Source organism: Vipera berus (assembly GCF_964194415.1).
Source record: "Vipera berus genome assembly, chromosome: 4".
Taxonomy (NCBI): Eukaryota; Metazoa; Chordata; class Lepidosauria; order Squamata; family Viperidae; genus Vipera; species Vipera berus.
In genome coordinates, this window is record NC_138206.1 from 20,654,657 (window position 1) to 20,677,396 (window position 22,740).

The 22,740-nt window shown below is 41.4% G+C and overlaps 2 protein-coding genes across 5 annotated transcripts in view; one reads left to right on the forward strand and one right to left on the reverse strand.

The window, feature by feature from the left end:
* Nucleotides 1-4,833, forward strand: part of RNF17 (ring finger protein 17) — a gene marked incomplete at its 5' end in the record, with an annotated part of 180,213 nt that extends 175,380 nt beyond the window's left edge. The window contains 5 exons of the mRNA XM_081327716.1: nucleotides 800-932; nucleotides 3,039-3,174; nucleotides 3,335-3,524; nucleotides 4,063-4,161; nucleotides 4,746-4,833. Of these exons, the coding sequence (XP_081183842.1) occupies nucleotides 800-932; nucleotides 3,039-3,174; nucleotides 3,335-3,524; nucleotides 4,063-4,158 (555 nt within the window). The 3' untranslated portion in view covers nucleotides 4,159-4,161; nucleotides 4,746-4,833. The remainder of the gene's footprint in view (nucleotides 1-799; nucleotides 933-3,038; nucleotides 3,175-3,334; nucleotides 3,525-4,062; nucleotides 4,162-4,745) is intronic.
* A 1,850-nt stretch (nucleotides 4,834-6,683) lies between these two features.
* CPAP (centrosome assembly and centriole elongation protein) overlaps nucleotides 6,684-22,740 on the reverse strand; it is a 95,106-nt gene continuing 79,049 nt past the window's right edge. For 3 of the 4 annotated variants that reach the window (XM_081327914.1, XM_081327915.1, XM_081327913.1), the window contains exons 7-16: nucleotides 22,030-22,162; nucleotides 21,053-21,218; nucleotides 18,165-18,404; nucleotides 16,806-16,905; nucleotides 16,439-16,533; nucleotides 11,988-12,092; nucleotides 8,066-8,206; nucleotides 7,905-7,989; nucleotides 7,689-7,809; nucleotides 6,684-7,019 (exon numbers count right to left, since the gene is read on the reverse strand). In XM_081327914.1, the coding sequence (XP_081184040.1) occupies nucleotides 6,827-7,019; nucleotides 7,689-7,809; nucleotides 7,905-7,989; nucleotides 8,066-8,206; nucleotides 11,988-12,092; nucleotides 16,439-16,533; nucleotides 16,806-16,905; nucleotides 18,165-18,404; nucleotides 21,053-21,218; nucleotides 22,030-22,162 (1,379 nt within the window). In that variant the 3' untranslated portion in view covers nucleotides 6,684-6,826. The remainder of the gene's footprint in view (nucleotides 7,020-7,688; nucleotides 7,810-7,904; nucleotides 7,990-8,065; nucleotides 8,207-11,987; nucleotides 12,093-16,438; nucleotides 16,534-16,805; nucleotides 16,906-18,164; nucleotides 18,405-21,052; nucleotides 21,219-22,029; nucleotides 22,163-22,740) is intronic. The other variant, XM_081327916.1, reaches the window with a different exon arrangement.

Below are 22,740 nucleotides of genomic sequence, written 5' to 3' on the forward strand. Positions count from 1 at the left end.
AATGCTAGAGCACAAACAAGGAATGTAAAGCTGTTCAGCTCTAGAAGTGAAAAAGGTACTCCTTAGGACACATAGATGTGCTCGGTGCACCTTCTAGAAAACCTTAAAGAAATGTAAGCTGCCACCATCTCATTAGCTCAAATATATTTTAGTTCAAACATATACAGCAGCAATACATCTGCAACCATTCCCCCCTTTTTTCCACTTCAGGTCCTAATAGTTGAATATCACAAGGAGAAATGAAATGTGAGTGAGAGAAGCTTATTCTTTGTGAAGAATCCCCTGATTATTCTTGCTTAAATTCACTAGTGTAATATTTCTGTCTTCCCCACCTTTATTATTAAAAAATCAGTGTTTCACCCAACTCAGAGTGGCAGAGGTAAATCAGTATATGAATATTTACATATGGCAGCTAATGTTATTAACTTTCTGCTAATTCGGTAGCAGTTAGAGTGCAGCATAACATGTTCATAGCCTTATAAAAATTTAGGATGCAGTTAAGGAAAATGTTAACAGACACCTGTATGTTCCTCAGGTGGTCTGGAAAATGAGCAGCCAGAGAAGCAGTATTAGAAAGAAACTGAACATATCTCCACCCCCCAACAAATAAAAAATAGACTGAATTCTAAAATAAAAGTAATGCAGTAATGGAAATTGTACTAACCTGGTTAAAATCCTGGTTAAAATCAGGAAGGTTATCTCTTAATACAGTATTAGATCTAACTTTCTTTGCTTTTATATGAACAAGCATATTTCTAATCTTACAGTCTTTTGATACAGATATTTTCTTCTACCCCAGGTGTATATTTCCATTGTTCACTCAAACAGTACCAGCCAACAGACAGAGATGGATTCTGAGACTCTGGAGGAAGCCTTGGCTCAATGTAATCAGAACATAGAGACTCTTCCACATCCAACTGATTTCCCAAAAGGTATAGTACTTAGAAGCTAAATATGTAATAGCCTGCTTTAAATATTTTCAGTTGTATTCAAGGTGGCTCTCCTGTTTGCTTAGAAGTCTGAGAATCATGTGTCCTAGTTTGCATGAGCTCCTTTCCACATTTAAAAATACAAGGAAAATCTTGCTGAATTGGGCCATAAGCCCACTTTGTCCACATGGAGACATGCCAAATGGAGACATTAGGCAAACTCACAATCTCCTCCAGTGTCACTTCCCAGCAAACCAGTACTTGAGGCCTGGTGCCTGGGATTCAGGAGTTAGTTAGCAGCCATCTAATACAAATAGCCATTGATACCATAATTCTTCATGAAATTGTCCAGTTGCCTTTCAAAACCAGCCAAATTGATTGATATTACCACAAAGAGTACATTGCATCCAGGGTTAAGATGGCCTTTGGAAAGGTTGTTTGTGTGTGTCACTTGTGCCCATTCCTGCACTTTTCTCACTTGTCACTTATGCTTTAGTCCAGTGATGGCAAACCTTTTAGAGACCGAGTGCCCAAACTGCAACCCAAAACTCGCTTATGAATTGTCGGGTGCCGGGTGGGCGTGGCCCATTGGGTGGGTGTGGCCAATTGGGTGGGCATGGCTGTGGTGGTGACAGCAGACTGGGCGGGACTAAAAAGTTCAATTAATCAATTCCAATTTTGCAAGATCTTTTTTTTTTTCCTGTGAGAAATTGAAATTGATTGATTGAAGCTTTTTTTTTTTTTGCACAAGGCGGCAGAGGCCTAAAGTGAAAAGGTTTTATAAAACACAGCTGAAGGCCTAGGACTGGGGCGACGACACGCGTGCCCACAGAGAGGGCTCTGCGTGCCATCTGTGGCACGCGTGCCATAGGTTCGCCACCACTGCTTTAGTCACTTCTTGTTTGGACTATGAGTAGGTCTCAATTTACAACAATTCATTCAGTGACCATTTGAAGTTACAGTGGTGCTGAAAATATGGACTTAACAACCTGTGCTCAAAGTAATGGCCGTTGCTGTGGCCCTGCAGTCATGTGATTAAAATTCAAGCGCTTGGCAGCTTGCTCACACTTAGACTGCAAGGGCACGTCTGCTACCTCTACCTGCCTATCTCTACCCCACTTTCGGCTGCCTTGCACCCTGCCTTGTGGGGTGGCAAACACTTCCAGAACTGCATGGTTCTGGGGCTGCTTGCCATGTCCTGGGAAGACTCAGCCACCCCAGGAAGCACCTGCAAGCATTAGTTTGTGCAGTTGCCTTCTCTCCCAACCCTTCGCCTTTTCCACCCAGACACCATAGCCAAAGCAGAAGCACTTCACTACCTTTGTTGTCTCCTTTTTGGACCTGCTATGCAACTCTTGGCATTCTAACATCTCAGACTTCCTACAAGGGTGACTCTCCAACAGCTTGGTGCTAAACTCCACAAGCTCCAGTAAGCATTCATTCACCCAGCTGTGTTCTCTCCCAGTTCTCTGCATCAATTTTTCACTCAGAGACTATGTGTAGTAAACATTTGCTGGAGAAGTTGGGTCCAGAAAGGCTTCAATTTTTCCTTATATTTATTTTGCTTTAAAATATTAGTAATTAATAAGTTGCTAAATAAACAAACCTGGACCTCAGTTGAATACAGGTAGTCCTCAACTTACAACAGTTCTTTAGTGACCCAAGTTACAGCAGCACTGAAATTATTTTTGACTGTTTTTCACTTATGACCATTGCAGCATCCTCATGGTCACATGATCAAAATTCAGATGCTTGGCAAGTGGTTCATATTTATGACGGTTGCAGTGTCCTGGATCATGTGATCAGCTTTTGCAACCTCCTCACAAGCAAAGTCAGTGGGGAATCCAGATTCACTTAACAACCGTGTTATTAACTTAAGAAATGCAATGATTCACTTAACAACTGTGGCAAGACAAGTTGTAAAATGGGGGGAAACTCACTTAACTGTTTCACTTAGCAACACAAATTTTGGGCTCAATTGTGATCGTAACTTGAGGACCACCTGTAGTTTCATGCTATCCAGTTACCTGTCATTTCATCTTTCTCATGCTCTCCTTGGGGTAACCAATGCAAAGATTCCCCTAATTGAATGGCATGCTTTCCTTGTAGACATGCCCTGCCTCGCAGAATATAGTGATGGTCTATGGTATCGAGCAAAACTCATTTCTATTCTTGAGTTCAATCCTGTTTCAGTTCTTGTGGAATTTGTTGACTATGGATCGACTAAAACATTGCCCACAAGCAGGTAAACCAAAGATGTTCTTTTTTCAAATTGCTTTATCAAGATTAATAATTTAATAACTAGAAATATTGTGCTACAATAAGTGTTACTGTTTTAGATTTAACCATCTAAGATGCTCATAAATTATCAACTTGTATAGTTTGACTTGCTAACTGTGTTTCAGGTTGCGTCAGATTCCTCTTAAGCTCATGCAGTACCCTGCTCAAGCATTCAGAGTGTTACTGGCTGGATTTAAACCTGCTTTATATGATTCTGCAACAGAGAGAATTCCTTATTGTTCAGAATGGAGCATAGATGCCTTGTGGGCTGCAATGAACTGCTTTGAAAGCAAAAATCTCAGTGCTTCTTCAGTGGTAAGTCTTTTTTTATCCTCAATTTATCTCACTTTCATCTGGGAACTGTATATTCCTTCTATATTTAAATCTCTCCATTGAAGCTGCTTGGGAGAAATAAAATCAAGGAAAAAATTAAAAGCCAAAACCACAGTCAAATTCCTTGATAAGTTGGATTTGTACTCAAAGCTGCAAATGTTTCTTTTTTCATCTTTGTGAAAAGTAGCATAAGGGTTTTGAATTTATAGCATGGTGGTCAAAATCCATTTTTTTCTAATTGTTTACTGTTTGCTGTTTGTGCATTGTGGTGAAGCACAAAAGGGCTTGAACTGCCATTGCAATCTTCCACACTAGTTGTTGATTGCTGTCAGTAGGAGGGGAAAAAAATATTTTCCCCAAATTCTTCAAGCAGACAAGTGCAAAAGCATGTACCTGCAGACAAAATTCAGATGGTGGGAAAAAATGGGATTTCTTGTCTATAATGTACTTCTTATTGGAAATATTGATATTGCTTCTGAAACTATATTTGTTGTCAATTTTGAAAAACCTTGCTTCCAAGACACATGCACCAGAGCATATTATATTTTTATATGAAGAAGGACGTCTCTTTCATATGAAGCTTGTGGAAATGGGATTTGCAGAACTGACACAATGATAGGTAAGCAATCAGTATTGCTTATTATCTATGTCTTTACCAGCATTAAAAAATATATACTGATGTTGCTAAAAATTTGCAAAAAAATAGAAAGTAAAAACTTTAGGAATGGATCCCACTAATTTTGATCAAGTGATTTTTTTAAAAAAAAATACTGGAATTCTTGTAGAAAATGTTTTTAAACTGTGGAGGCACTAATATTTCTAGGAATAAATAAAATAAAATTGCAACTTTCATTTTTTTTAACTCGGTCATAAAATCAGCCACATACAGAGGTGAATTTAAACTGAAGGTGCTAAGAGCTGTATCTGAATTGTAGTCCACAAATTGGAAAATAAAGGCACTGGAAAACTGAATTAAAAAAAATAAACAGGAAAGTTCAGTAAAAGGACCAACGCTTTTATAGCTTTTTGTGAATAATAACTGCATTATCCAAATGCAGTTTTTTACAATCATCAATGCAATAAGATAAGGGACTCAATAGCAATACAATGTAGAAGTTGATTGCTTGAAAGTTTGTGGGTATCTATTTTTACATTCCCAGGGAATAATTCAAATGGGAATAATACTGTTTTTGTTTGTTTCAGATGCAGAACTACCTCGATTAGAAAAAAAATGGAAATGGTTGTGTATTAAAACTGTCTTAAGAGTTAATAGTTTTTTGTAAATTCTGGGAATACATAGAAGTGTGAGTTTTTGTTACGTTGTTCAAGTACTGATGGTTGTTTAAATAAAAATAGTTGGGTTTCCCTCAAAATGTATTTATATTAGTTTATTTAATAAGTAGGGATAGGAAAAATATTTCAACGGCTTCGAGCATGGAACTTCCTGACCCAAGACCAAAAACTGTTGCTTCAAACGTTGGGTAAGATTTCTGGGAATTAAAAGTCTACAGATCTTAAAATTGCCAAGTTTGAAGACTACCAATGTAAATTGTCCAACCACAGAATGATTGTCAACCACCCCACTCAGTCATGCAGCAAAGAAAGACTCCTGGCCATTTGTTTTGCCAAGAGTACACTTTACTGACACTTAAATAGTTATAGAAATAGCATAAGATAAATCTGAGGTTTTCCCATGCAAACAACACAAAGGAAAGTTCATGCACATCAGCTCCACTATACAGCATCATATCTTAGAAGCTGTCACAGGCTACCAAATACAATTGGCAATATATTACCTGCAAATAATTTGGCACCCATGTCCCTATAGTAAGCTTCCAAAATTTTGGCCAGTTTTAAAAATATTTTTTTTCAACTGTTCAAGGTAGTTGAGCCTGCTTTTCTAGGCTTAAGATTATTTTCATTCTAATTAGAATACTTGCTTCTTTATTTTAAAAACTGTGTTAGAATGATATGATGTAATAACATAGTTTGGAATTTAGAATTCTTTACACTTGGTTGCGGTTTTTTTCTTCCAGTGATTCACGCCAGTATTGTACTGATTAATACAAGCTGAAAATTCGCAGGTTGTGCTTATTTGACTAACTTTCCTAACAGAAATGTGGAGATATTAATTTCACCAAAACATTTGACAGTGTTGCCCATTACATTATGATTAGCAGGTTAATTATTTATTGGCTAGATGGCATGTCTATTAGGGAATTGGCTTGAAACTAATCTCAAAGAAAGGTCATAAAGCTTCCTTAACAAATTACAGTGAAATAATAAATGGAATGCCACAAATTTGGTTCAAGACATGTATTCCAAAAAATTTAGGCGGAATGAATGCTTATCAGATTCATAGGATATACAAAACTGGGTGAGTAGCTAATACAAGAGAAATGGTTTGAAAATAAAAGTGAAATTTAATAGTCAAATGTAAGGTAAAGGTTCCCCCGCACATGCGTGCTAGTTGTTTCTGACTCTAGGGGCCAGTGCTCATCTATGTTTCAAAGCTGAAGAGCCAGCACTTGTCTGAGGACGTCTCCGTGGTCATGTGGCCGGCATGACTAGACGCCAAAGGCGCACGGAACGCTGTTACCTTCCCACCGTAGTGGTCCCTATTTTTCTACTTGCATTTTTACGTGCTTTCGAACTGCTAGGTTGGCAGAAGCTGGGATGAGTAACAGGTGCTCTCTCTGTTACGCGGCACTCAGGATTTGACCCGCCAAACTGCCGACCATCTGATCGACAAGCTCAGCATCCTAACCCATTGAGCCACCACGTCCCTCATAGTCAAATGAGTTATTTAGAAAAAAAAATCAAATCACTGGTACACAATTGGCTATACAAAGGCAAGTGTAAATCTGCATTTGTAATTCATATTATTTTAGAGTTCAATTTTAGAAGTACATTTCTACAACATTCTGCATTTGTCGGACTTCTCCTATTGTCCAATTCCGGGTACGATATGTTAAGAGTAATAGAAATGAAGAAGTGCAGAGAAGGGCAACCAGTTTGATTAGACAACTGCTAATTAATCCCTGAAGTGATGGAACAAGGTTGTTTAGTCTTTTTAGAGAAGTGGCTTTTGTTCCTAATGAAGCTGTGTACAGCAATGGTAATATATAAGCACTAGACATCTGAGTTTTAAAAATAATTTATTAGGAAGTTTATTGGATGTGTACAAACACAGAGCTTTTAGATTTTTATGCAAACGACAACATCTAGAAAATATAACAAAGAAATGTTGATAAATATTAAGATGCAGCAAAACATTAAAATGTTCAAGGATGAGTGTCCATGATAACATCACCATTCTTATTTTTAACTCTTAGTCTACCAGAGGCATATTGAGTCTCTTGATGTCCATCAGCATAAACTGTTTTGATTGTGCCATCAGGATACTCACGTCTTTTGAAATCAGCAGTATGCACTTCTTGCTGACCATTGCTGAACTCTATAATCTTACTTCCATCTCTGAATTAAAATATAAAAGAAAACCAATATTTTGTCTTATTAAATTCTGCAGAAAAGAAAAATTAGGAACTGGGAAAAATATGATTTTAGCCTAGTTAATATTTGAGTTCAATTGCTATACAAGGTGGTTTTCCATAAAATATGCATACCTCAATTACTATTTTATGTTTCTGGTATTGATAATCTTCCTGCTATATATTTTGCTTCTTCCCTTTCTCCCTTTGCCACATTATGTTTGTATTATGAAAAGTCTAAATGACTAGAATCAACCTAATTTTTTCAACTGTTTACGTCTCAACTACCACCAGTCCAAGAAAGTACAGTTAATACGGTAATACAAGAGTTGTCAAAAATATTTGGGAGCACTCTAAATTTAGAATAAATAGTAATTCTGGAGAATCTTACAATTATAATTATAATCTTATAATTATTCTGGTCCATAACTCTTTCTCACCCTCTTTTACTCTTTAATATGGTCAGATGGACTGAGCCTCAAAACAAATGGTCATCTGAAAGACTACCAGTAGAATTTGATAGATTATTTTCCCCACCCAGCACTTATCCTGGGTTGCTCTCAAAGCCAGACTTAATGATCCCCCCCATACGCTTGCAATTACATTTAGATCAAACTTTCCCTAAAATTATATTTTATCAGGGTAAAAACCTTACTGTTGCATGTGGACAATGGTGCCATCAGGAAAAATATTTACTTCTCGCCCATCTGTGAATACATTCTTAATGGTTTGATCAGGGAATATAATTTCTTTTTTTCCATCTGGAAAATGCTTTTCTGCAATAATATATTACACATCAGATTTTTCTTACGCTGTATGTACAAAAAAAAATGAATTCTCAATAACTGCATGCAAGCACTCCTCAGCTTACCTATCTGTCCATTTGAGAAATGGAGAACCTCTAAACCTGTAGGATAGGTGGTATGTGTAGTTTTTGCATCTGCATAATAGTATATCTGTTGAGAAAAGTTTTAATGTTAATGCTAATGCATAGTTCTGATTATGTAAGACTGCCATTTGATCGATACATACGACTCTCTGATCTTCCAGGACTTGTTTTACATCCCCATTAAAAAAAGTTACAGTTGTAGTCTTTCCATCGCAGCTTACTTCTTTCCTTGTGCCATTAGGGAAGATAATAAGATGGCAACCATTTTTTAAAACTTTTTCAACCTAAAAGAAAGCAAATAAAAGGTTTCATTACTAATAATTCTAATCTGGGAAAGTTTAAATGAAACACTATATATAACTTTTATAAAGTTACACAATATTTAAACCGGTGAACAATCCAACATTTAGAAACAAAGAACTGGAAAAAAATATTTTTCTCCCCAAAAAAATTAATCCGACTAGAATCAGGTTTCCTTCCTTATTTATTTATTTATTTATTATTGGGACTTATATGCCGCCCTATCTCCCGAAGGACTCAGGGCGGCTAACAACAATAACATATAATAAATACAGAAGTTAAGATAAAATTAAAATTAAAGGCCTCTGTACAATAAATTAAAATTAAAATTAATTAAAAATTAGAGTTAAATATTAAAAACATAATTAAAATCCCTGTCAGTCCAGGTCAGCCTGGTGGAAAAGGAGTGTTTTGAGGCCGCGGCGAAAGGACTGGAGATCTTGGGCCATCCGAAGCTCATGGGGGAGCTGGTTCCACAGGGCTGGCACTCCCACAGAGAAGGCCCTCCCCCTGGGGGTCGCCAGCCGACATTGTCTAGCCGACGGTACCCTGAGGAGGTCTTCTCTGTGTGAGCATACTGGGCAATGGGAATTCGTTCCTGGCAGCAGATGGTCCTGCAAGTATCCCGGTCCTAAGCCATGTAGGGCTTTAAAGGTAAGTACCAGCATCTTAAATCTCACTTACTCCAAAGTTACAGATAGGACTCGCAACATAAAGTATTACTATCCTGAACCCTCCAGTCTGGGTTCAACCTAGGCCATGAGTCAAAAATAACACAGGTTGGCTTTGTGGATCATCTACAGTGGACGTTGGATGGGTGTGGTGTTTGTACCTTTATCTTGCTAGATCTCTTGGCCTCACTCAAAGCAATTTTGGCACACTTTTGGACCATCTGTTTTACAATGGTTCTGCTCCTTCCTAAGTGGGCAATTCCAGTGGATATTAATGGAGGGAATGTTGGTCTATGGATTTATCAGTGTCAGTGTCCCCAAGCTCTCTAATCTCTATTTTCTTCAGTGACATGAAGTTGCTAAGAGAGCTTGTCCATAAATTTGGAGTTGAGATATCAGTTTGCAAATGATAACCAGCTACATATCAGTTTGCAAATGATAACCAGCTACATATCTCCAAACTGGAGATATAGTGGAAATCTTGAACCAAAACCTGAAGAACTGCAATAGGACAGACTGAAAGAGGTGAGGTACAAGAAGCTGAGACTGAATCCTGGCAAGATGGGCTTCTTGTCTGTGTAGAATCTTTCCAGATGAGATGGTCTCCTCCCTGAAGTATGCAATTTGGGAGTGCTTCTGTACTCACAGCAGCTGCTAAAATAAGAAATGGAAGCTATGGCAAGAACAGCCCAAAGCTGGTTTGCCAGTTGTGACCATTCGTGGACCAGGAGACACTTAATTATACTCACACGTCATCTCTTGAAACGGAAAATACCTATGAATCTGCATTTACTGGTTTATTCTAAGTATTTGGATGCTGCCTACTCCACAGGATTAAGGGGGCTTACAATCATAAAGTGCAGAAGTATAATGATTTTGACTCAGTTGTTTAATTGGGTTTTCTTTATCTAGTTATAGGACTTGTGTGGAGAGCAGATCACATCTTAGCTCACCATTTTCAACCCTTTTAAATTTTCAGTATTTCTGAATATATGAAGAGATTCATAATATTTTCCAAGTAGAACGTAGCCCACTTTATATATCACCTCTGTCATGGATATACAGCAAAAAAGGTAAGTGCTTACATATTTCAGAATCTTAAGAACAATGAGATAAATTGCACACATTCAGCATGTAGTGCTGCATCGTTCATTGTAAAATTATAGTGAGGCCAAATATAAGCAGGTCCCATGTACTTGGCATTGCATGGGAATAGCTTTAAAGATTGGAAAAATAAGACTGAGTAGAACATATAAATAAACTAGTACAATGGGTCTACCTGTGCGCTCCCATAGAGAGGGCCTCCTTAGGGTGCCGCCGGTTAGGGAGTGCCGGCGGGTGATCCCCAGAGGGAGGGCATTTTCTGTGGGCGCGCCTGCCCTTTGGAATGATTTACCTGTGGAACTCCGGACCGCCCCTGATCTGCGTTCATTTTGCCAGGACCTGAAAACCTGGCTTTTCGATTTATCAGGCCGGGACTGAAGGGGTTTTAGCTTTTTAATATTGTTTTAATTGTTGGGCTTTAATTAATTTAATTCATTTTAATTTTATACTATCTTTTTATATTGTCTTTTATATGCTGCCCTGTAAACCGCCCTGAGTCCTTCGGGAATAGGGCGGTATAGAAAACTAATTAAATAAATAAATAAAAATACCTACCCTTGACCACATCTCCTTCGCCTCGAGCCTACCGCCTCTGCCCATTTCCCTGTAGCGTTCCTCACCTGGGCTGCCCCGGCCCACTGGCCCTCCGCCACAGGCCCTTTGGCCCGACCCATTCACCGAGGCCCCCTTTGTCCCAGGCTTTTGGCCGCCAGCCAATCAGATGGGTGGCAGGTAGCAGCCCTGTTGCTCTCAAGGGGGCAATATGCAATAGGCGATCGCAGGGCCTGTGTTGTGAGGCAGCAAGCGAATAGCAGGCCCAGCGCAGTTTCTCCGATTGTGTGTGGGGGAGCCTGGTGCGAGGCAGGAAGGACGGGGGGAAGCCTGGTGTGGGGCAGCAGACCAACACCCCGTTCAGTGTGAGGAGAGAATCCAGGAGCAGAGACAATGGAGGGGAGGGTGGAAGAAAAGAAGAAAGCTGGTGCTCTCCAGGCTTTTTTTCTTTTAAGTTACCAGAGGCTCTGGGCAGAGAGGGCAACAGGCAGTGGTGGGAGGCTTCCCATTTTAACTCCTCCCACCTGTCGTTGCCTCTGTGCCTGGACTCCAGCTTGACGGGCCTCTGCCATTCACCTGCTGCCCCACAACACAGCCCCTGCGATTGCCCATCACACGCTGCCCCCCCAAGAGCAACAGGGCTGCTTCCTGCCAGCCATCTGATTGGCTGGCGGCTAACTGTCCCGTGAGGCCAAAAGCATGGGACAAAGGGGGCCTCAGCGAATGGGCCAGGCTGAAGGGTGCGAGGCAGAGGGCCAGGAGCCCGTTGGCCAGGGAGAATGGGCAGGGGGTGGCCCAGCCAAGGAAGAACGGTGCAGGCAAATGGGCGGAGGCAGTAGGCTCTAGGCCAGGGGTGTCAAACTCAATTTCATTGAGGGCCGCATCAGCATTGTGGTTGCCCTCAGGGGCCTAGGTGGGTGTGGCCTACTGGGTGGGCGTGGCTAGAGTGTGTATGGCCTACTGGGTGGGCGTGGCCAGCTCTACATCGTTCGCATCAAGGGTGCCTATGGGGGCCTGGGCAGGAGTGGGACAGATCTGAGGGTCTCTGGGCCAGGGCCAAAGCAGCGGGGGCCGTTCCCTCACTGTTTCCAGGATGGCTTCGCGGGCTGCATGAAACCACTTCGCGGGCCGGATCTGGCCCCCGGGCCTTGTGTTTGACATGTCTGCTCTAGGCAAAGAAGGTGTGACCAAGGGTAGGAGCCTGAAGGTCCCATTCCGCACTTTGAACCAGTTCAAACATCTGTATTATGATGTCCATTCTCATTTTGAATTCCAAAAACCAGATAACATAGTACACTTTCAGACTAAATCTAAAAGACCTACAAGATCAGGTTTAATATTCTTCATAGGTCCAGATATGGAACAAGAAAATGTTCCCACTGTACTTCATTACTTCTTAGCTCCGCATCCTATTTTAGGGAATGAAAGAGGAACTTACTTTTCCATCAGGATGACTGGCTTCTCTCTCAACTTCTTCTTCACTGTCTGAAGAATCAAAAGTTACTGCTGAGGATGATTCAACAGTTCCATCAGCAGGAAAATTCTAAAATGGCAAAAGTAATAGTAACGTCTGAAAGTGGCAAACTATATTGCTATGGATTTTGTACAGATATTTATTTATTTATTTAATGGGATTTATATGCCGCCCTATCTCCCAAAGGACTCAGGGCGGCTAACAACAATAAAATACAAGTAAAATACAAATATTAAAATTAAAATTATATCTATAGCCCCAACTACAACCAATAAAACCTTAAAACCATATTAAAAAACCCCTTATCATCAGTCCAGGTCGGCCTGTTGGAATAGAAATGTCTTAAGGTCACGACGAAAGGACCGGAGGTCTGGGGTCATCCGGAGCTCCAGGGGAAGCTGATTCCACAGGGCAGGTGCCCCCACAGAGAAGGCCCTCCCCCTGGGGGTCGCCAGCCGACATTGTCTGGCCGACGGCACCCTGAGGAGGCCCTCTCTGTGTGAGCACACAGGGCGATGGGAAGTCGTTCCTGGGAGCAGACGGTCCTGCAGGTATCCCGGCCTAAGCCATGTAGGGCTTTAAAGGTAAGAACCAGCACTTTAAATCTCACCCGGAGGGCAACCGGTAACCAATGCAGCTCACACAGGAGGGGTGTAATATGGGAGTATCGGGATGCTCCCATCACAACCCGCGGGGCCGCATTCTGCACCAGCTGAAGTCTCCGGGTGGTCTTCAAGGGCAGCCCCATGTAGAAAGCATTGCAGTAATCAACATGGGAGGTAACGAGCGCATGAGTGACCATACGTAAAGCATCTCGGTCCAGATAGGGGCGCAACTGGCGAACCTGGGCAAATGCCCCCCTGGCCACGACTCCTATATGATCTTCTAAACTGAGTCATGCATCCAGGAGGACGCCTAAGTTGCGCGCCCTATCAACGGGACGTAACACCTCTCCCCCCATAATCAAAGATGGAACATCCTGGACTACACGAGATGCCGGTACGTAAAGCCACTTGGTCTTGGCTGGGTTGAGTTGGAGCCTGTTCTTCCCCATCCAGATTCGTACCACTTCCAGGCAACGGGACATTACGTCAAGGGCATCACTGGGTTGGTTCAGGGTAGAGATGAAAAGCTGGGTATCATCAGCATATTGATGATACCTTACCCCAAAACCGCGGATGATCTCACCCAGTGACTTCATATAGATGTTGAACAGGAGGGGAGAGCGGACCGACCCCTGGGGCACCCCACAATCAAGGGGCCTCGGGGTTGACCTCTGCCCTCCTGCCAACACCGTCTGTGAACGGCCCGAGAGGTAGGAGGAGAACCACCGTAAAACGGTACCTCCGACTCCCAACCCCCCGAGACGTCGCAGCAGGATACCATGGTCAATGGTATCAAAAGCCGCTGAGAGATCTAATAGGACCAGGACAGAGGAATAACCGCTATCCCGGGCCCGCCAGAGATCATCCACCAGCGCGACCAATGCCGTTTCCGTGCTGTACCCAGGCCTGAAACCCGATTGGTACAGATCCAGATACTCAGTTTCCTCCAGGACCAGCGGGAGCTGCCGTGCCACCACGCTCTCAACAACCTTCACAAGAAACAGAAGGTTGGAGACAGGACGAAAATTATTCAAAATAGCTGGGTCCAAGGCAGGTTTCTTGAGGAGGCGCCTCACCACCGCCTCCTTCAAAGCGGCAGGGAAGCACCCCTCACTCAAAGAAGCATTAATCACTGCCTGGTGTTGTGATTCAGGGTCAGCCTGTGGGTTCGGCAGTTGGGTCGGACGACTCAGAAGAGGAGGAGGGGGGCGTTGAAGAGCTTGCTGAGGGGATTGGACAGCTTGATGAGAGCCCCCAGCCAGGCCCCTCTCATCTGGTCACGACGCAGACCCAGCTGTGTGAGCCTGACAGCGTGGATGAAGATGACCCACAGCTGGCCCTGTTCAAGGACGCCCGACGCAGGAGGCAGTCAATCAGGAGTAAACAGAGGAAGGCAATGGGGCACCTCAGAAGGAGGCAGAGAGAGGCCACGCCCTGAACTGTATTTAAGGGGAATGTGTGGGAGGGCTGATTTGCTGAAGGCAACCGCTTGGATAGTTCCTGTTTCATAGCTCCTGTTTCATGGTTGGTGTCTTGTCTTGCTCTGTTTTATGTGAATAAATTTGGCAGGCTTTATTCCAGCCTCTTGCCGTTTGTAAAGGGGTTATCCCTGCTGTTGCTGCAGGGCCGGTAGCAGGCTGGTACAGAACACCTGGATCCAGCCTTGTGTGACCTCCCGAGCCGCATAAACCAGCCAGGAGGGACATGGATCCAACAAACACGTGGCGGCACTTAATCTACCCATGATCCTGTCCACTTCATCCGGAGTCACAGGGTCAAACTCCTCCCAAATAATGTCGGCCAGACCCATTGTTTCCCCCTCATCAGATACTGCCCAGTCGGAGTCCAGACCGGTCTGTATCTGAGCGATTTTGTCCAGCAGATGCTGACTAAACTCGGCCCGTCCTTACAAGGGGTCCTCCCCTGTCCCCTGATTTAAAAGGGAACGGGTCACCCTAAACAGGGCGGCCGGGCGATTATCTGTGGACGCAATGAGGGTGGCGAAGTAGGCACGCTTCGCCACCTCCATTGCCACAGGGTAAGATCTGGTAAAAGATCTTAACTGTGTTCGGTCAGATTCGGACCGACTGGATCTCCAAATGCTCTCTAGGCCCCTCCTCCGGCGCTTCATCTCCCGTAGGTCCATGGAAAACCAAGGGGCCAACCGGGACCTCGCCGGGTCAGAGGCCACAAAGGCACAACGCGGTCGAGAGCTTCAGAAGCAGTCCGTTGCCAGGTGTCAACCAAGGTCTCGACCGGGCTGTGGGAAAGGGAGGCAGGGATCAATCCAAACGCCATCTGAAACCTTTCCGGATCCATCAGGCGCCTGGGGCGGAACCACCTGGTCGGTTCCGCCTCCCAGCAGCGGGAGGTGGCATAACGGAGGCCCAGCCGCAGGAGATAATGATCTGTCCATGAAAGGGGTTGAATGGTTGGAGAGACCCCACCCAGACCATTAAGCCACTGCCCGGAGATAAAACTAAGGTTGGGCGTGTTTCCCCCCTCATGGGTTGGACCCTGAATAATCTGGGTCAGGTCCATGGTCATCATGGAGGCCATGAACTCTCAGGCGCCCCCCAACGCCCCCCCAGGGAGGGCAGGTTGAAATCCCCCAGAACCATAACTCAACCGCCAACCCCGAGAGAGCGTTGAGTAGCCCGGGCAGGGCCGTTGCCACGCAGCTGGGAGAAAGGTACGCAAGCAACAGGCCCAACTGACCTCCAGGGCCCCACCTCAGGAGGAGAGACTCACATCCGCCTCCCACGGACAAAGGGCCTCCTTAATGACAACTGCCACCCCACCGCCCCTACCCTGAGCCGGAGGCTGGTGCAGCACACGGAAACCTGGTGGGCATAATTCAATCAGAGGGACTCCTCCCTCTGGGCCTAACCAAGTTTCCGTAATGCATGCGAGGTCTGCGCCTTCCTCCTCAATCAGATCCCGGATGAGGGGAGCTTTATTCACCACAGACCTGGCATTCAAATAAATCAGCCTGAGCTCAGGTATCTGCCCTCCCCCACCCCTGGGAAAGCAGGTTGAAACCAGAGGGTCGGAGCGCACCACTGCTCGAAGACAGTGGGGGCGTGATCCCAGATTCCGATATGGCCCTCTGTTCATCCATCTGTCACCATTCCCAATTACCATGGGGATAGCTCTCCCCACCCCGACCCCTCGGGCCCCATGACCCCCCCCAGCCCCCTTACCGCCGCAACCATCAACCAACCTGGACTGGAGTAGGTCCGGCAAAAAAAACCCCATCTTTCTGCAGGACCTTACATTCCTCCCCCCTCCCTAACCCCTTAAAAAGTTTAAAAAGAAAACCCCGAAGCCTCCTTTTCGTGATATACCTCACGATACTGAGAATGTTCTTTAGATTGACTGAGGCAATTCTGCATTTTATACTACAGAAACTGCCCCTCAAGAAAACTGTTTTCAAAGATATCTCATTTCCAAAGAAAACAGGGTTTCAAAGAATATATCATAAAAATCAAAGGTCAGAATATGAATTTCTTGCATCTCAGCTGTTCAGAAGATAAATTCTGCCTATTCATATTCTAAGAATAAAAAACTAGGGTTATCTAATATACATGTACGTTATACATAATTATACATAATTACACATAATTTAAGTATCAACTAATATTTCTCAACACTTTTTACAAATTTCATCATGATTAAAAGATCTATATAATGGGCATAAAGATACATTTTGTTTAAACCATTAAACTGTCTTGGTTGTAAAGGTCATTCTATGGTTAGTCTTAGGTATCATACTAGCATGCCCACTTTCAACAAAAAAAGTGAACTTACTGCCATAAATGTTTTGGAGGAATCTTCAGGTGTTATCATTTTGTCCAAATCAGCCTCATATGCTTTTGCTGGTTCACATTTTGGTGACAAGCTTTCTATTTCAAATAAAAGATTCATTAATAAATATGAATATAAACCTTACAAAATCTTATCAATTACATAGTAAAGCACTGATAATTGATGTGGCTGAACATATTTAAAATCAAATAGATTAAAGAAAAAGATTGTTTTAGTCCAGGAAAGAAAACACCTTGCAGTTTCATATACTCATACAATCATAAATCCATTCTAACTCATTCAAAATTCTGAAGGGATAATAAATTGCTACTTCTGGTTACTAGATCCAATTTTTAATCAAACAGTTTACCTTCTGATGGCAAATCACTTTTGACATTTATTTTACTGCTCTTTTCTATTTGATTCATTGAAGACCCACTGTGAGATTTTGGCAATGCTGCTGGCAAATGCTAGACAAAAAAAGAGAGAATTTCTTCGTCAAATGTCTACTATCGCAAAAGTTAAAGATTCTTCAAGAAACAAATTATGTATCATTTTTTAAAATTCACAAACCAACAAAATATGGTAAATATTAGTATTCATGTTTGTATACTTCACAAAAGTATACAATCAAGAAATAGAATGTTATAGTAACATACAATAATAAAAACTTTAATTATTTTACAAAGTTGCAATTTTTATACTTCAGTTCTGCTCTTTCTGCATACTTCTCCAAGATCAAGGTGATCTCAAAAATATCTATTTCTAGCTGCTTACACAGAACACTGAAAAGCAGTTTATATTATACTATAACAAAAACAAAATGTATAGCCTGGATTTTTTAAAAAAAATCTCCCAAATACCTGGCAATGCAACACAATACAGATCACTAGGGGCTCAACAAATATCCTGGAAGCAAAGCCATATTTTTAAAGACTTGTGGTACCCTTATAGGATAAGAGCCTGCAAATCTCCAGGGAAATGCTATTTCAAAGGATGGGTACTGTATAAGAGAAGGCACACTACTAGAATCCCATTGGTGGCATTATTTAATCAATTAGTGGGATCCAGAGCACCTAGACAGACAGAAATTATTGAGGCAGTCCCTCAAATATCCTATCCAAATACAGTGGTACCTCAGGACTCTTTGTTAATTGGTTCTGGGAAGTGTGATGAGCACCAAATAATTGTTTCCCATAAGGAATAATGTTGAGTCACAAGGCAGTAGACAAATGAGTACCAAATTCGATGAGTTTCAAAGCAGTTGAAGATACTGCTTGATACTGAGTATCAAGGGTTGCTTGAATAGTGAAACACCCAAATGCAATAAAGTTTTCAGAACAAAGAGCAAAACAGATGCTGTCAAAGAAACAGCTATGTGGAAAAACCATGTGTTGAAATGTAAAATACTTGTCACCCATTTAGGTAAAAGTTTATTCTAAATTCACTTGAAAGAAAGCTGTACAGTATATGTATCAGTGGACTATCTCTTCAAATTCAGAGTTGGGAATATGCCGAAGCTATATGGTTTTTAGAAAATGGAAAATACAGTGTCAAATAGCTCTGAAGGCTGTTTCTGCTGCAATTTGGTATATGCAGTGGAACTCCAAATAAATCCTCTCAGGTTTGCAAAACATTGGATCCCATGGGAGCTGCTTTTGAAGCAGTGCAAAAACTTTGACTCTAGTTTTTTGAAACTATTTTTTTTTCCCAAAGAGAAGAAACTCACTGTGGAGTCATGCTTGTCTGAGTAACCAGAATTACTATTTTTCTTTTTCTTTGTGGGAGCTTCTTTTCTCTTCCAGGCCTCCAAACGGAATCTTTCCATAATTTTGATTTCTTCTCGCAGTTGTGTATTCTCCTTCGTTAAGGCTTCAATCTGATCCCTCAGACGAGTATGAGTTGCTGACCATTTTGTTTCTCTCTTTTTTACCTCTTCCTGCAATGTTGCTATTTGTTGCTTCAAAGCCTTAAGAAAAAACAGACAGATGGACATCTTTCCACATATTGGATATTAGAATTACATTTATTCACTTCGGATACGACTAATGTACTTTTCCCCAAGAGTCGCTTTTATACTTTTGTACTCACTTTTAATTAACCTGCGTTCCTCACTTTTAACACACAATTGGATTCCCCCTTCCACAGATTGTGAGAATGAAGAGGTAAACTTGAAGAAAGGACATATCAGGAGGGCCTCACAGCAAGGCCTATTGGACTTGAAGAGCACTCCAGCTGGGGAATAAGCTGCAAAGCATAATTGTGCAATAGCCACAATCACTTCTATAAGCAACAACTGAAGCAATCTTTAAAAAGTGGTAACTTCGACTTTGCTGTTTGGTGCTAAACTATCCTCCATCTTCTCCCACAGCAAGTGCTGGTGTAGAAACAATTTGTAACGCTTCAATTGTGGTATCAGTGATAAGCAGTGCTTTTTTTGTAAAAGAAAAAGGTGCCGGAACTCACACATGTCATACAACCCGCCTTGCCTACCCTACAAGGTTCCATCCAAAAAAGGTGCCGGAACTCCGTTCTCAGCGTTCTATGAGAAAAAAAGCCCTGGTGATAAGACAACCAGGGACTGGCATCTGCCAACTTCCTGTTAGCCAGCTGCTGTGAGTAGAGCTCCTCAGCTCCATCACCAAGTACTGCCATTTCATTTGTGATGCAGAAGAGACCGGACACTGGTTTCTGCAAGGGTATCTATCTGCATCCTGTCTTCACAAAGTACTATTTATAGACCTGCCTTAATATTCGTGGGTATACCAGTTCTCTGGTATTAAATGGGTTCAAGGATCTTTTTCAGGACCAACAGACCTGTCTCGGGGGGAAAAAAGGGCTAACAATAAATTTACCAGAGATATGCCACTGATTCTCCCCTAATTAATGCCTAGTAGGTTTTCACCCACTTTTGCAAACAAGGGATTCAGTCTAGTCAAGCTTTCTACTGCTTCATTATTCTGTTATATTTCACTAATATTTTTTTTAAAAAACTATATAAGTGATTATTCAGTAAACATAACAAAGGATTTTTACGGGAATTAAAATAAGTTGAACATAATTTTAAAAAATAGAAAAAAATAAGATCTATGTAATATCAATGTAAAAATTAATTCAATTTGTTAAAGTCTACAGAAACACACATCTTTTCATGTTTAGAATACAAACATTTCAAAAATGGTAACACATATCTGGAATCCATTCGTTAACATCCCAAAAAATATGTTTCTTGTTTCTTTCAATCTACATAAAATGATTTTTTGCTGAAATGTACTGTTTTATTACTGAGGGCGGGACAACGCACCATGTGCTCTGGAATACCTCCATGAGGTATGGCTAACCCATCACCAGTGCTATTGCTTCTTTCTAGCCTTCATCATTAAGTGGGAGCTGGATGAAATTCAGCGCCAATTTCCCCCTTTGGCCCAAGGAAAAGGAACACAAGTAAACTGATGTCCAAATAGCTCTGAAGGCAACAGACCCAGGATGAAATGAGACCTCTCTGGATAGGCTGGGCAAGCTCGTTCTCACTTTACCTCACAGAAGGTCAGTCTATATGTTGACACAGGCCTGCCTGTTTACTAGAAAACTGGTAAACCAATGTGATTGGTTATTATTAATGCCCCTCTACCAGCAACTCTTCCTAGGCAACTTGAAACACGCCACCCTTTTAGGTACACATCCACACCAACTAAGCCTCTCCCATCAGTTTCACTAAATTAAGAAGAAACAGTTCATTATCCCATAACAATGGTTTCACAGCCAAGCTTATTGAATGAGCCAGTTTGGTCTAGTGGTGAAGGCACCAGGAGATGCCTAGAAAGGAGGAGATTGTTAGTTCAAGTCCTGCCTTAACCATGAAAGCCACCTAGGTAATCTAGGGCCAGTCATTCTCTCAGCCCAACCCACTTCACCGGGTTTTTGTTGTACAGAAAATAGGAGGAGGAAGGTGTGTTAGATACATTTGCTGCCTTTAGTCATTTCTAAAAAATATTTAAAAATAAAGAGATAGATAGATAGATAAATAGATTGATTTTTTCTCCTAAAACCTTCACAGTTGGAACAGAATATATAGGAGTGTAACTGAATCTGGTGCAAGCCACATTGCCTATTCTTTTCATTAGCAAGCCACTTGTTTTACAGGGAAAAGGTGAGAACAGAGAAATGGGGGGAATCTCTTCAACTCTTGATGCAATGTTCTGTTCACCATGGTATAAATTAATCTCTTTGGTCTTATGGTCATATTTGCTCTTCTTGTGGAAAAATGTCCCCCATATTTATCTGATGCTTTAATTTCTATTGTTAGGTAGAAGCACACATCTATCTGAAAAGAAGCCACTACATAATGCATACTACTATAGCACAAGTTACTGAAATTAATTATCCAGCTGCCACCACTATCAGAATTAGATAGGGTAACTACACAGTGCATATAAGACGCATCTAATTTTACATCTGAATTTAAGTCAATTTTATATGGAACATTGGTTATGTTTTATAGAATGAACTGATTAAAAACAATAATCTATATTTACTTTTGATATCTTTAGATAATAGGGAGTTTTTCCCATTATTCATTTCCCTCAATTAGGTTGCTTATTTATATTGCATTCATACCTGAATTTCATCACGTTCTTTTTTATCTGGAATGGCTCTAGCTGCCTGTGCATACTTCTCAAAAACTTTACGTTCTTTCTGCAATTTTCTTGCTTCTTCCTTTTTAAGTTCTTCTATTTGAGCAAGCTGTTGCATTTTATGGTGTTCATAGTCAGATTTTTCTTTCCTGAAAGTTTACAGAACAAAAATTACAAAATATTTATCACATAAAAATCAGATATCACAATGTAACTTGGAAACATTGGTCCACATTTTTTAAAAAACAGATGTGCACTGAAGCTGAACTCTTTCAAAGATTTTTAGAATATCCTTTTCATTAATTTATAATAATAGGGTTGACATATTTTCAAAAATCTGTCCATGGATTGTTGGCTGGAAAAATAAACAAGAACGAACTTATATTTATGATTCTCCCTGTTAAATCAGCAATTATTCAAAATAAAAATTCTTGGGTCATTGGACGCTGTGCTAATGTAGAGTCAATTACCTTTTGGGGGGAAAGGCCCTTATAACATTTGGATATTAAATTTATAAACTATATTATTTTTAAATCTGGAAAAAGTTACATATTTTATGTTAATAACAGCTCTAATTTTGACAAATATGGAAACAATGACTGAATTTTGACATATATTGTTCCAGGACATCAAAGAAAAAAACAGCCCTTCCTGTTAATGTATCTAGGGTAAAAGAGGAGACCAAACTCTGTTGTACAAAAGGAGCATAATTTGTTAATCACTAGTGATCTTCTTTCTCTCTCTGCATAGAGACGGAAGAAAGGAAGAAAACACTACAGGGATAAACATCATCTACATCGGGGTGTCAAACTACTGGCCCGCGGGCCGGACGCATCATCCGGAAGCCGCGCCCACCGCATTGCCGGCAATGGCAAAAAGGCTCCGATACGTTGCGCGACGTCACAAGTTTGACATGTCTGATCTAGATCATTTAGCCTGTAGAGACAGAACTTAGATTACCTAAGTTTTTCCAGGGCAGTTTCATGCTCTTCTCTAAGTTTTGATAGGGATGCATTTTCAGTCCTGAACCTTTCAATTTCCATTTCCAATTCAACAAGCTTCTCTTTCAAGAGCTGTGAGCGCACACTTTCTCCTAAAAGGGAACAAATTATACAGCATTTCAATATGTATCAAATCTCATGTACTCATCTCATTGTAAAATGGGATCAATACCTAGGGTTCTACTGAGGATTCTATGAGGTTAGTGGAGTTTTTAAAAAACATTATTTAAAAACAATAGTTGTAGCTATTACAGTTACAGAACCATAACACTGGAAAGGTTCTAAGAGGCCATCAAGTCCAAGTTCCTACACGCTGCAGGACTCACTACCCCATCCTCACTAGATCATTATCCAGCCTCTGAAAACCTCCAGTGAAAGGGAAGAAACATTGCAATGACCTATTCTACTGTTTGAGAGCTGTTACAGTTAAGTTTTTCCTAATGTCCCAATGTGGATTTACTCCCTTGAAGTTTCATCTCACTATGCTTACCCTCTGAATCTATCCCAACTTTTCTAGTGAAGGTAGTACATTAGAAGTTCTGTTATTGAGCAAGCTGCTAAAGACCCTGAAACAATGACCTAAGGGGTCAATGCTTGTCTAGATTTAATTACCGTAAAACCATTTATGACAACCTGCAAAATGTGCATCAAATAGATCCCTAAAGCCTCT